This window comes from Neolamprologus brichardi, chromosome 9 (genome assembly GCF_056152115.1).
Source record: "Neolamprologus brichardi isolate AB-2024 chromosome 9, ASM5615211v1, whole genome shotgun sequence".
Taxonomy (NCBI): domain Eukaryota; kingdom Metazoa; phylum Chordata; class Actinopteri; order Cichliformes; family Cichlidae; genus Neolamprologus; species Neolamprologus brichardi.
The window spans coordinates 7062606-7077595 of NC_142112.1; the positions used below are offsets into that span (position 1 = coordinate 7062606).

Consider the following 14990-nt stretch of genomic DNA (forward strand, 5'->3'; position numbering starts at 1 on the left):
ATCCTCCCTTAGTTATGCTGCAATAGACGTAGTGCTGCCAGGGGATTCCCATGATGCATTGAGTTTTTCCTTTCCAGTCACCTTTCTCACTCACTATGTGTTAATAGTAGTGTTGGGTAAGTTACTTTAAAATAGTAACTTAGTTACATTACTAGTTACTTCTATCAAAAGTAACTCAGTTAATTCAAGTTACTCGTTAATAATGGATCATTATTAACATCTTCATACTTTGAGTAAATATCATATCCATTGTGCTAAATGGAGGAATGCTAAGCCTTCTCTCCCTGGTTTTATTGATGATTTTAAGATATTTTTTTCTTTGCTAAAAAAGACAAAAAGCACATATGCCAAAAAAAACCCACCTTCCTGTTTAACTGAAATGCCTTCCTGTTTAACTGAAACGCCTTCCTGTTTAACTGAAACGCCTTCCTGTTTAACTGAAATGCCTTCCTGTTCAACTGAAACACCTTCCTGTTTAACTAAAATGCCTTCCTGTTTAACTGAAACGCCTTGGTTTTTCAGTAGTGTGTGTGAGAGGTAAAATTTCAGTAGTGTGTGTGAGAGTGTTTCAGTAGTGTGTGGGAGAGCGTTTCAGTAGTGTGTGTGAGAGCTAAAATTTCAGTAGTGTGTGTGAGAGCGTTTCAGTAGTGTGTGTGAGAGCATTTCAGTAGTGTGTGTGAGAGCGTTTCAGTAGTGTGTGTGAGAGCGTTTCAGTAGTGTGTGTGAGAGCGTTTCAGTAGTGTGTGTGAGAGCGTTTCAGTAGTGTGTGTGAGAGCTAAAATTTCAGTAGTGTGTGTGAGAGCATTTCAGTAGTGTGTGTGAGAGCGTTTCAGTAGTGTGTGTGAGAGCATTTCAGTAGTGTGTGTGAGAGCTAAAATTTCAGTAGTGTGTGTGAGAGCGTTTCAGTAGTGTGTGTGAGAGCGTTTCAGTAGTGTGTGTGAGAGCGTTTCAGTAGTGTGTGTGAGAGCGTTTCAGTAGTGTGTGTGAGAGCGTTTCAGTAGTGTGTGTGAGAGCATTTCAGTAGTGTGTGTGAGAGCGTTTCAGTAGTGTGCGTGTGTGTGAGAGCTAAAATTTCAGTAGTGTGTGTAGGGATGGGTATCGAAAACCGGTTCTTGTTGAGAACCGGTTCCCACTGTTTCAATTCCTTGGAATCGTTTGCCATTTTTGCAAACGATTCCCTTATCGATTCCAGTCACCCCGAATGACGTCACCACGTTGCGGAGCGTCATTTACCTGGCAGGAAACACGGCGCCTAAGCGGCTCAAACACTCAAAAGTTTGGTTATACTTTACGAGAACAAATGACAACAGGGCAACTTGCGATACTTGCAAAGTAGATATTTCATTTAAGGGAGGAAACACTACGAATATGCAAAAGCATTTGCTCACAAAACACGCGATGACCTTAAATGAATGTCGTGTTTTTAATTCCGCTCCGGACTCGTGAATCTCAACCCAGCAGCAGCGGTAACGTTTGCACGTCCTCTCCCGTTAATGCGGCAGGTAAATAATCAACTAACAGTGCATATTATGTTAGCGCGATCTGCCTCATTACAAAACCTGCCATTACTGTGCATTTAGGTGACCATGATGAGAGAGACAGACAGAGTCTGGCTCAGATGCTGGCAGTTGTCGCTGCAGTCTACCGTTAGCGTCTCCTTTCAGGCCAGGATAGACGAATGTCACCGAGCAGTGACTAAGTTTGTGGTCAAAGGCTTGCACCCATTTGCCACAGCAAATGCCCCGATTTTAGGTAAGTGAATGTGTTTAATTGTAGGCAGGAACATTACTGGATATTCTTGTTTTATTGCTACAGAAGAATATTTATTTTATTATTTTACATTTACAATTTTTTTCCTGGGGACCCTGTGACATCCCATTGAAAAGCCATAGGCTGTGGATCTCTTAAGATCTCACTGTTGGGTTTGTAAGGCCATGTTACTCCTAAATTTCTATCTCGTTCAAAGAGAAGATATAAAACAAAGTTCTAAGCTATTTGACCTTAGTGTTCTCCTTTTTTAAAAAGAATCGATAAGAGAATCGATAAAGAATCGAATCGTTAAACAGAATCGAAAATGGAATCGGAATCGTGAAAATCTTATCAATACCCATCCCTAAGTGTGTGTGAGAGCTAAAGTTTCAGTAGTGTGTGTGAGAGCTAAAATTTCAGTAGTGTGTGTGAGAGCATTTCAGTAGTGTGTGTGAGAGCTAAAATTTTACTAGTGTGTGTGAGAGCGTTTCAGTAGTGTGTGTGAGAGCGTTTCAGTAGTGTGTGTGAGAGCGTTTCAGTAGTGTGCGTGTGTGTGAGAGCTAAAATTTCAGTAGTGTGTGTGAGAGCTAAAATTTCAGTAGTGTGTGTGAGAGCGTTTCAGTAGTGTGTGTGAGAGCGTTTCAGTAGTGTGTGTGAGAGTGTTTCAGTAGTGTGTGTGAGAGCGTTTCAGTAGTGTGTGTGAGAGCGTTTCAGTAGTGTGTGTGAGAGCTAAAATTTCAGTAGTGTGTGTGAGAGCTAAAATTTCAGTAGTGTGTGTGAGAGCGTTTCAGTAGTGGGTGTGAGAGCGTTTCAGTAGTGTGTGTGAGAGCGTTTCAGTAGTGTGTGTGAGAGCGTTTCAGTAGTGTGTGTGAGAGCGTTTCAGTAGTGGGTGTGAGAGCGTTTCAGTAGTGGGTGTGAGAGTGTTTCAGTAATAATGTCCCTTACGGCACCTCATAAATTTCCACTCTGCATTAACTCCTCTTTGTCTTACTTTCACAGTTCAACTGGGGGAGGGTCTCCTAAAATCTACTCCTAAGTTCATGACACAGTCAGGCCTTTATTTATATCCAGGGCAGGGTCAGTGTCTCACAATTCTATATCCTATCTAACACATTTCTAAACTCTAAAATAAGCTAAACATTCCTACAGTTTCTACTACTATATCAACCTATTAGAGACACCTAACAAGTCTAGTCTCTGTGGTGAAATTTCTTTACGTTGTACCAGTTGATCCACTCTTCTTTACAGTGAGGTTTGAACAGGTTTGAACAGCTCGATGAACAGCTCTCTCACCATAGTATTTCGATTGGGTTGAGGTCTGGTCTTTGACTGGACTATCTTGACACTTTCTTTTCTTTTTCAGCCATTTTGTTGTAGATTTGCTGGTGTGCCAGGGATCATTTTCCACTTATATAACCCAGTTTTGGCCAAACTCCAGCTGTCTTGATATTTGACTCCAGAGTACTTTGATATGCAGAGGAGTTCACTCAGTTGACTCAATGGCTGCAAAATGTTCAGATCCTCTGGCTATAAAAGAAATCAAATCCAAAATTCCTGGTGTTTATTTTCCTCCAAATATAGTGCTGTGTGTCAAGGCCACAATGTCAGCTTTGGTTTTTTCTGTCTAGAAGGCTTGGCCAAAAGTCTTGTACTTTGTTTAGATGCATCTTTGCAAAGCTAAACTGTGCTGCCATGGTTTCTAAGAGAAAATAAGCTCTTCATTGGAAATCCTTCCAAACAAGCTATCATTTAACTCTAATACTTAAAGGTCAATTAGTCTTTTTCTAATTATATTGCCATGAACTTTAACACTTAGTGAGGACTGTAGTTTTTTTGTTTTGTTTTTTGCATTGCATTCTCTGACCATGGGCTATATTTCCTGGACTGTCCCCTTCATTGGCAGTTGTATAACTTAGTTTTTGTTAAAAAATTAATGGCATGATGCAATATGTTGTTCTGTTGAGGCTGCATTTATCTCACCACTGTCTGACTTTTTTGTTTTTTACAAGACTGTTTTTCATTCTGAAGAAATCCCATGATTCACAAAATGTAAGTACACAGTACTGCAAAAAGAAAAACGTTCTATAAAAACTGATCATATCACAATATTCTTTGTTTTCACGACCAGTGTTTACCTCCTCCATGTCTGGTCAGCCCTCAGTGGGGCCCCTACATTTCCTGAGTTCGATAACTTAAAGGTCCCAAATCACAACTAACTGCCCCAGCTTAGGGTGCTTAGCAACACACTGTCGCTCAAGAAAACAAAGGCTGAACAACTCAAAGCCTAAAATACTTCCAGGTACTTCAATATCACAACTCTTACTCAAACAAAACTGTGGCCAACAGAGATGACTGGCTTTCCAAAAGAAAGACAGTTTCAAATGAATAGCTAAGGAGTCAAAAATAAAAACAACTAAATGCTGTCATTTAACTCTAATACTTGAAGGTCAAATATTACATTAGTTGATATGCATTCAATATTGCGTACACCTACCAGCCTAACACTACTATTTACTGATGTTAAGAAGTACTTGCCAGAGCTAAAAAAAAATGTATTATATATTTATTTATATATCATACATTTATGCTGAAACAAATTGAATTGTCACAGAGCACCAGTGGTTTTTATTGTGGTGCACTGTTCCCAGCAGTTGTGCAGCAACTACTGAGTAAGGAAAACTCAATGCTGCCATCTCGTGGTCTGAATAAAAAATGACAAAATGATAGGATCATGCTTGTGGTCGTCATCAAACTCAGTGCAACATAGACTTTTAGCATCAGTTTTATTCATTTAAATATTCATTTAAAAAAAAAAAAGAATTCTTACTGGCTTTAACACTGAAGGCGTTCATGTTTAATATGATATCTATATGAGTTAAATGAAAATTGGGAAGCAACTCTTTATAGTTTGTAATAATGTCATGGAAGCTGTGGGCTAAATATGGGCCAGGTCATAGCATGGATGACGCACTTGCTCCCCCCCAAGACCCAAGCAGCCACAGGAAACAATCACTGGTCATTACATGTGGTTTATTATAAAGCAGTGAGGAAAAATCAACAGAACAGGAGTGTTAACACTTCAGAGTGTGCCGAGGCCAAAATAATAAACAAAACAAAGCTAAGCTCCGATGCCCATACGCATGACCTCATGGAGAAAAGAACCAAAACACAGAGTCTGACCTCCTTGTCCTAATCAAAAACAGGAGAAAAGGATGTGTTAAAGGTAATGGCAGCTCCCCCCCTACCCACTCCAGGCTTGGGTGATCAGGCGTTACAGGAAGTACATGAACCTCTCTGGCAGGCAGCCTTCCAAGCTTTATATATAAGGCATGTCCTCAGGCTGGAACCAGTCATGCAGGAGCCGTACATCCGGGCACCAATTGCAGCTGGGCCCCTGCACCGTTGAATTACCATAACATGCAGAGCTAAGACAGTTGTTCTGACTAAGAGCTTTTTAGATTCAGACCATTGTTTGGTAGCATTAACCTCTTCTATGGTTGACTGATGAAAGTTAATACAGTGCGAGGGAACCTGGATGTCTGCGGCTGTATTTTCTGTTAAACAGCAGGTGGTATCTCAGTTTTTATGTTTGTACTAGCAGTTTTTCATCTGACCTGCTGGGTTAATTAGTAGCGTCAAATTTGTTGCTGTTTGTTTTAAGCTATGGGGAGCGAGTGGCACGTGAGAGGGGATCATTGAATCAGCTAAATTCCTTTAATATTGGCTACATTAGCAGACACACAAGTACAATAAAGTAACAGCCAAACATTTTTCCAGTCTGAAAAGCAGCTCTAATTTTCATCTAAGTTACTAGACACCATCCTGTGGGGCCCTAGAAAACTGGCAACAGAACATCCCCTAAGCTTTAATTCTGAGGATGCTACTGAGTGTTTTGCAGAGAGATGATAAAGAGTGATAGTAAGCATTATTATGGCAAGGCTAGCTGTTCATCTAGAAGACAATACAATTAATTTACCAGTGCTGCTCAAAATGAAATGTGAATTATGCTGTTTTGACTGGAGGAAACTTTATTTGATTTTTTTTTACCTTTAAATACCAGCACAAAAACACATAGACCTGCCAGAGGTGGCAAAAGTAAATAGATTCAGTACTTCAGTTGTTGGAATTGTTGGAAATAACCATAGAACACTTCCCATATTGACAGATCACTGATTGCTGATGTCTTTTCTTATTTCCACACAGTCTAATCGAGTGTTAAGAGGTCAGAGTCATTTCTGTCGTCTTAACCACCTTCAACCGTCCTCTCAAATGAGTTTTTTGAAGAGAAGGTAGCTGGCATATTGTGGAACGATTCACTACACAATAGTCTATTTGAACATCGGCATGTTTCTGTGAGGCACGCCCTGTTAGTTCTAAGAGACTGCTTTTCAGACATTCAGTTTGAAGTACAGATACTAATGCTAAAAAATATTCAAGTAAAAGTTGAAGTACTGATTCAACTTACCATTAAGTAAAAGTGAAAAGGTACCTGCTGTGAAATTCAAAGAAATACTCAAAGTAAGAAAGTAAGAAACAGCTCTTTGGGGGATGTTTCTACCTCCTATTTTTATGGAAAGCTAACTGAACCTTCCTATAGTAACGTAAAAATAAATTAATATTAGTAGATGGGAATGCAAAAATTATTTTAGTCTAAATTTTAATTCTAACAGATACTCTCAGCTTAAATCAGGTAAGCAGAACACGAGGAGAAAAAAGAAGGAAAATAAAAAAATCTCTATTTTCTGTTGCTGTACAGGGGGACTTTGCCTTTAAACAGAAAATGAGTACACAAGAGGTTAAAGTGGTATTCAGCACTTGTAGGACGCCTTAAATCAGATGAAGTGGCTCAGCGTGGAGAAAAGAATCATAATGCACAACTTCTAATGAGAGCTCCTATAGATTTTCTTAATTTACAGGCTGTGATCAGCTGATCTAAATCAGCTGAAAACTTTAAATAACACAATTAGTCTATCTCAGTTTGTTTTTGCTGCAGGATTCCCAATATGAAAAAAATAATGTCACATGTACAGACCCAATATCTGATTTAAAAACATGACAACTTACATGTAAGCTTGAAATTTCCAGTTGATCAAATCCCACTGAGTAGTCCTTCCCTTTAAATCTAAGCTCTCTTCTTCCTCTCCTGTCTTGTCTTTCTTATCTCTCCATCTCTGAGTAAAGTTAGCTCTCTTTCTTTTCTCTCCCTGTGAAATACAGCAGCTGGACCTTTAGCTGCAGTACACTGTGCAACAAACTGCACACGAACAGTGATGTTTGTTGACTTGATAGAAAGGTTGCATTTAAAATTATCTGCCACAAGATGTTACACCTTTATGCTTGCTCATCTTGTATGAAAATCACAACTTAAGGATGTCTTTTTGGTGATTCGTCTCTCCTGTTGATTAATATGCCTTTCATGTGTTACTGTTTCGGTTTAAATCAGTTCGATGTGTGAAGGCTCGCAGTGACGTGAAATAATAACGCCCCTCAAATGCATTAAACCGAAAGTAACAAGGAGGAGGAGGAACACATAGATATTTGTTTAAAAATGTAGGGAGTAAAAGTAAAAAGTCAGAAAAAACTTCTCAAGTACAGATATTCTACTTATTAATTCTACCGTCTAAAAATCTACTAAGTGCAGTAACAAAGTATTTGTACTTCATTATTTCCCACCCCTGGACCCTGCTTATAGTTTGATTCTTTAAACTTGCTATTAAACACTGACTATACATACAGATAGTTATATAAACACTTGGACAATATCACAAGTGTAGTAATTCTGTCTCAGTACACAAGAGCAGTCTATTCTAAATCAAACAAGCGATTCGAGTGCTAACATTCAGCTTTAATGTACAAAAGTACTGCATTAACCCATATGGAAAAGAAATAGTAAAAACATATATGATTTACTCATGAAAGTGGCCACTTTCTCATTACTTTCATATATTTTGTTAGTAAGTATCCAAAACATACAAGTTTCATTATATAATTTTTCAAGGGATCTTATATGTGTTTTCACTCTTGTATGCTTTTCATACAAGTTTCATACAAGACAGATACGAACTATATAAGATTTATATATATCTTTTCCATATGGGAACTTTTCATTTATGCTTTATGCTATTTTTGTGGCTGCTGTAGGCTCATTTCAGCAGGGTGAGTCTATGATGCTCTCGTGATTCTGTGATGGAAACAGTCACATGTAATCAGCATCAGCAAATAATGCACATCACTTCAGTTTCATTTCCATTCAACAAACATCTATGAAATGCTCCAAACTGTCTTAATTCCTTTTTCTGTTCTGGTCTTTAAAATTATCAGCCATTCATCCATTTCTTGCCACTGATTCAGGGCTGGGTTACAGGAGGAGGAGCCTAATTAGAGAAGCACGGATCTCCCTCTCCACAACCGCCTCCTTCACCCCTTCAGTGAGGCCTACCCTGGCCAGCCAAGAGACCTAATCAATCCAGGTTCAACTAATGAACAGACTCCCCAGTCTTTTCCCAGGGAGACTAGTGTGATTCCCCCAATAACTGGAGCCATCCCTCCGGTGAAAAACTAAGTATACACCGAACCACCAATTAAGCCATGTATCTCTTTACTTGCATTCCATGTGCTAATGTGCAGTCAACAGCCAGCCTCAACCCAGGATCAAACCACCAGGGCCTCCAACCTTGAACACCACCCAGCATTCACATAACTTGTTGCTGGAAGTATAAAATAAACTCTCCAGTGATTCTAGTCTCTCTCTGTTTCTGTCACACAACACCAGTCAAAGGTTTAGACACACCTTCTCATTTAATGTGTCTTCTTTATTTTTACTATTTTCTACATTGTAGAAACAAACTGAAGACATCAAATAAATGAAGCAAAATATATGGAATTATGAGGCAAATAATTTTTTTTTACTAATTCTAAATATTGTTGGAGTCAAATGGTTAAATGTTGTCATTGTGTTACTTAAATTTGTAAGTCTTGGTTCAAACTATAGGATCAAAGACATTCTTCTGTTTCTGTTGACCTCCCCAGCCTGTTGGTGGGGGAGGCTGTAGTGTTTTATTATAGGCACATCCTATGTGAGGGTTCTGTTTTCTTATTTAGTGAGGATGTTTTACTTCCTGCCTTTATGATCTCACCTGTGTTTGTATTTGGTGAGACCGTTAGAGGGGTTAAGCCATATACAGGGTGGGGGAGATGACCCTTTTGTGGGCAGGAGGTCACACAAACGCACCCCCAAACACAAACACACACACTCACATGCATACACACGCACATTCTCGCACATGCATATGTAACCAACTTTAAGGTATAAAGGTGAATTACAGTGCAATAATTACTTGGGCTTGTAATAAGACCCTGGCCAGAATCAGAAGACACCAAATTCGTATGGAGCCAAAGTATTGAGCAGCAATAATGACCTGGACACAATGTTAACTTTTGAGTAGCCACTCTTGTATTGTTACAAGGTATAACAGATATTTGTCCAATTTGTACAGATAAAGTAAAAAAATAAAATAAATAGTGTGCACACTCAAACAAAATAAAAGTACTTGTTGGGGCCCTTTAAGAATTTAGAGTTAAGCTGGCAATAGCCAACTTCAAAGGTCCTTGTGAGTGTAATTGGAATGTATGAGTGTGTGGTGTGTATCTTCTTTTGGGGCAGATCGTCCTCAAAGTGGTTGGCTCGCCATCTATCACAACCGGAATATCGTCCTGGTCCTTGGACTTTTCTGTCCTCTCCAAAAAACCTGACCTATAATCCAGGTCATAAAATGTACATACTAATCAGTCTGTTTCAGATGCACTGTTTAAGGTTAAAATACAAAATCAAAATATTGCATCAACCTCATATTCATTGCATTAACATCTTAAATCTTATCAAATCTCACAGTTCTGTTGTACAACATTCAATTTTCAAGTATATCAAATATGAGAACTAAACATCTAAGTTGCTCAAATATGTCTCTATTCATGTAAACATTAATTAAACAATACTTATGGTAAGTAACCATTGACATTCAAAATACAATACACCATAACAAATTCAGAACTATGTGCAAATAAGCAACAAAATATACATGTGAGTTCAGTTCAGAGGTATTAAAGCAGTGTGCTTAATTTCTCCACACTATAGGCCTATTCGTGAGAGAGAAATGCACTAAAAATTACCCTCTAGGTTACTTTAAACTTACAGTGAACTGCCAAAAATTAGCTTTAGAGCGGCTAAGAACATGTTGCTCACCGTTGCTCTGTTTCACAAAAGCCCAACACACACTGGTGTCGGAATTGCAGCAGCTCTCCGGATGAAAGGTGAGTGGTTAGCCTGTGAGACACCGAGCTAGCATTAGCGTGATCACCACGGTAAGTCTCTACAACTTTTTTCCTTCGGAATAACACTTCTCTTACCGACGTTGCTTCTCTCCTTCATCCAGCCACTCGACTCCGGATTTCCAGCAGGTAAGTATGCTGGCTTCCTTTCCTCTCAATTCTGAGTTTTCCCTCTCTTTTGTCCGTGGATTTCTCGATTTGAGTAGCAGATGCCTCCACTCTTGCTGAGATGAGAAAAAACCCGGGAACTCCATGCACCCAGTGTTGCCAACTCCTCAGTAAGGAAAATCGCTATTTGTTGTCCTAAAAGTCGCTATTAGTCGCTAAATGATGTCATCGCCTAATTTGCATAATTGGCCATGCTAATGTAATTGTAACCTACATTGTTGGAGAAAGAAATAACATCGTGGAAGAGACATAAAGTGAGTAAAAGAACGTCCTAAATGCATTTAGAGTTTATTTAGAACTACAAATTAAATTTCTTTTAGCAATTATTGTTTTTTAATGTTACAATTCCAACCCTGCTCCTTTACCCGGGCTTGGACCGGCAAAAGTGACCCGAAATTGGCACTCTGGGAGAGTTACTTTGTGTGTGTGTGTGTGTGTGTTTATTAGTAGTTTTAAACCTTGTGATCCACAAAACAGCATAACAAAATAAGATCTGACTGCGTTACAGTCAGTGCGGGAGCAGCGGCTTCACTCATGCGTGATTCATTTGCAGTTTGGACGCATAGGTGTGAACATCTGCCCTGATAGCAGCTGGGGGAGGACTATCCTCTGCCCGTGAGCACTTTGGCACGGGTGAGGTGCACCGTGCCAACCCAGATAACAAGGAGACATTGAACAGATGTTGATTTTCCATCTGAACCATCAGAATCGTCAGGGTTGAAATGTCAACACAAAACCAATGTTGAAACAACACTGAAATACTGATGAAACCTGACACTGACATTGAAATAACATTGATTCACTGTTGTTCTGTCATCGTTGATTGTTGATCTATTTATAGTTGACAAGGCGACAACAATCACGTTGAAAAGCCATAGATTAATGGTTGAGCGGGAAATTTAAGCTGCTACCACTTGGACTATTCCAAAGCACCCCCTCTCACAGTGGTACATCCCTCCAGGTAACCATTGTCTTGTACAGTAGAGCGGGACATTACTCTCAGCGGACCGGAGAAGGCATCAGTTCTTGCACTGCACTGGCCTGCACCACGATTAGTATAAGGTAAGAATGAATGATTTTTGTTCTATTCGTTATTTCCACAGTTGCATTTGAATAACAGTAAAAAACAAACAAACTTGTTAATGTAAAGTTTCGGACAAAATATGGGAACCCGAAATTGTGTCTAATTTCATCTTACAAACCGGCAACAAATAAATTGCACAGTGAACAAAGTCTATCAACAAAGAAGACATTTTCGTTTCAAACTTTTCCGTTATATTCCCTTACAAAGCTAGCTAGCTAGCTAGCTTTAACGCTTCGAGGGTTCCTTTGTTCTTGCTGTCGCTTCGCTTGACCCAGACTTTCGCTCTGTAGTTTCTTTTTAGCATAGTACTACAAAAAATTGTAAATCTGAGATATATGATTGATAAACGTAAAGGTAACTGTATAAATGTGTTCAATGACTTTGTTACTTTTAATGATTGGAGAGCACCCGCTTCGATTCGCACTCAATTCAAACTTTACGTTGCACGCCCACCTAACTTTACGTTGCACGCCCACCTAACTTTACGCTGCACGCTCACCGAACTTTACGCTGCACGCTCACCGAACTTTACGCTGCACGCTAACCTAACTTTACGTTTTAGCATTTACGTGTGGACCTATTTTGCGCCTATTTTGACGCCACACTGTGCGCCAAGTTTTTGTCTCGGTGCCATGAATTCATACAATGGCAGACTTAGACAAAATACTGTTAATTTTATTATCTTCAGTGTTTAAATGCTTACATATACACATGCAGTTACTGTCACTTCACACATAGGACTCGGTTCAGCTTCTATGAGCCGTCTTTGTATCCAGTTTTCACTCTTTATTGACATTGTTCCCTATTTTTCCTCTTTTTTACAGATCTGATTTGGTAACTACCATCCACCCATCGATAAGTAAGAAACTCACGTCCTTAAATAAATTCCTAGTGTTAAACAATTTGCTTATTTGACTATTTCCAAATATAGCACTATTTGTTTAATCTGATATACACTGACAATGACATCACGCTGGTCAAGGAAGTGTAAATTACGGAAAATGGTTGAGGCAGCAGAGTCCGATATACTCAGGCACTTTAAAGAGATGGTTGCTGAAAAACATAACCAAAACAGCAATGCACAAGTTGACGTTAAGCGACCGCAGGTTGCAGAAGAGTCTGGTGTGTCCCACTGTTGTCACCCAGGTATAGACAGTCAAGTATTTACCAGTCGCTGTTATGAGCAGATTTCAGAAGTATGTGAGACCTATGTATCACCCGACACGGATAATGACTGTGACTTTAGTTTTGACAGCTTTGGTTGCCATGCACCACCGTTTGATTCTGATAATAGTGATGACGAAGCTGATGACGAAGCGCCAAATACTGAATTCTTAATAACAAGTTTAAGATACTGGGCTTCTACATTTTCAGTGTCGTTGGTGGCAGTAACAGCACTCTTGGGAATTTTGCGTGTGTTTCACCCAGACCTACCAAAAGATGCCAGGACAGTTCTCAGAACGCAAGGTCAAATAAACACAATAAAAATGGATGGTGGGGAAGACCATCATTTTGGTTTGGCTAAAGGGTTGGTCTCTCGACTAAAATCCTTGATCTTGCCTGCCAAGTTGAACGACTTAAAATTGCAGTTTAATATAGATGGTTTACCCCTTTTCAAAAGCAGTAAACTTCAGTTCTGGCCAATTCTTGCAATTGCAAATGTTGACTACACAAAATCACCATTCCTTGTTGGTCTCTACTGTGGTCTTTGTAAGCCAAAAAGTGTAGTTCAGTTCTTGGACCCATTTGTGAAGGACCTCAGGCACATTTTGAAGTATGGCATTATTTACAATAGCTGCCAGATAACAGTTAAAGTATGTTCATTTGTGTGTGATGCACCTGCAAGAGCTTTCATTAAAAACATAAAGGCTCATAATGGTTATTCTGGTTGTGATAAATGTGTTCAAGTAGGTGAATGGAAGAACAAAATGACGTACCCAGAAGTTAATGCAAAGCTTAGAACGGATGCAGATTTTCAGTTGATGATTGATGAAGACCACCACTTGAATCAAACATTGTCTCCTTTAGCTGGTATGGTTAAGATGATAACGATGTTTCCCTTGGATTATATGCATCTATGTTGTCTTGGAGTCACAAGAAAACTCATATACTTGTGGACAAAGGGCAAAGTACTTGCAACAAGGCTGTCCAGTCGAACAGTAGCTGAAATTTCAGAAAAGTTGAAAGCTCTGCGACCTTATACACCAAATGAGTTTAACCGCAAGCCAAGGGAATTGTCTGAAATTGATAGATGGAAAGCAACAGAGTTGCGAAATTTTATGTTGTACACAGGGCCCGTAGTGCTTAGGAATAGCATTCCAGTTGAGTTCTATGATAACTTTATGTTGTTTTCTGTAGCAATGCATCTGCTGTTATCCCCCTCTATGTCTAATGAAATGGTCAATTGTGCCAATGAATTCCTGGTGTCATTTGTTTCTCACTTCGGCGAATTGTATGGTAGGGATGAAATCACATACAACGTACACCAGCTGACACACCTGTCAGAAGAATATAGACTCTTTGGCACGTTAGATAACATTGCTGCTTTCCCCTATGAAAATTATTTAGGCCAGATTAAACATCTCTTGCGAAAGCCTCACTTGCCTTTACAACAAATTGTAAAAAGACTTTCTGAAAAACCGGATGTGAAGCCAGCACCACCAAGAAAAGCACAAAAGTTAATGCATCAGCATTATGATGGTCCACTTGTGGCTCCGATACACCATTCAGAGCAGTACAAGAAAGTAGTGACAGAAAAGTACATCTTGTCTGTAGGGGATGGGGACAACTGTGTGCAGGTAGTTGATGACATTGCTTTAATCCGCAACACTGTGAAAGTAGATGGTGACACATTTGTTATTTTCCAAAAGTTTTGTCACAAAGAGTCTTACTTTCAGTACCCCTTACCGTCATCCAGACTTGGATGCTACAGAGTGTCGCAGCTGAACAGCAGACCTGGCATTACAAAGCTCAATAATGTTACTGGCAAATATTTTCTTTGTCCAGACAACACAGCTTTCATTGCATTGCCAATCATGCATAGTCAATAAAAAAAGAGTTTGTTTTATCGGGTTTGCTTGTAATTGTTGCCTATATACATTTTAATCGACTATTTATAATTTAGTTCAGTCAATAGATCAAGTTTTTTAGTGACTATGAAATATATTGTAATTACATGTTTCCTGTTTATCCTAGACAGGGCAAAAAAGGACTCCAAGTAAAATAAAAATGAAAGACTGGTGCATTGTGCAGTTCAGCACTGGTGGTACCGAAATTGTCCCTAGTTCATGGATAAATGGGGAGAAATTGTCATGGCCTCCATATCCTCCGCGAGACACATTCAGGATCCACGCCGCAGTAAAGAGGAGAGTTCATCCTGGTGCAACATGGCTCACCTACACACCAGTCCGACTTCTAATAAGCCATGGTGGGTATCATCTGGGTTGATGTTGTATAAATGTAACAATAACAAGTTTTTCGTGTCCTAATTTATGTCTGGCCATACATTGTGTTTGTACTTCCAGACACATTTCACTAAGCAGAACGCAGTCTTCAGAAATATCTAGATGAACACTGTGATACGTCTGACCTTCAGTCCGAAGCTGAAACTCATACCACGCATAAAAGAAAGCACAAGTAAAACTTTTTTGTATTTCACAAA

General features: G+C 39.3%; 1 protein-coding gene across 1 annotated transcript; it reads left to right on the top strand.

The window, feature by feature from the left end:
- Positions 1-12291: 12291 nt before the first annotated feature.
- Positions 12292-14729, top strand: LOC148101151 (uncharacterized). The gene has a single exon (XM_087845568.1). The coding sequence runs from the start codon at positions 12292-12294 to the stop codon at positions 14377-14379; it is 2088 nt and encodes a 695-aa protein (XP_087701694.1). The 3' UTR covers positions 14380-14729.
- Positions 14730-14990: the final 261 nt, after the last annotated feature.

Coding starts and splice junctions, on each gene's coding strand:
- LOC148101151 (XM_087845568.1), top strand. CDS start 12,292: ATGACATCACGCTGGTCAAGGAAGTGTAAATTACGGAAAATGGTTGAG.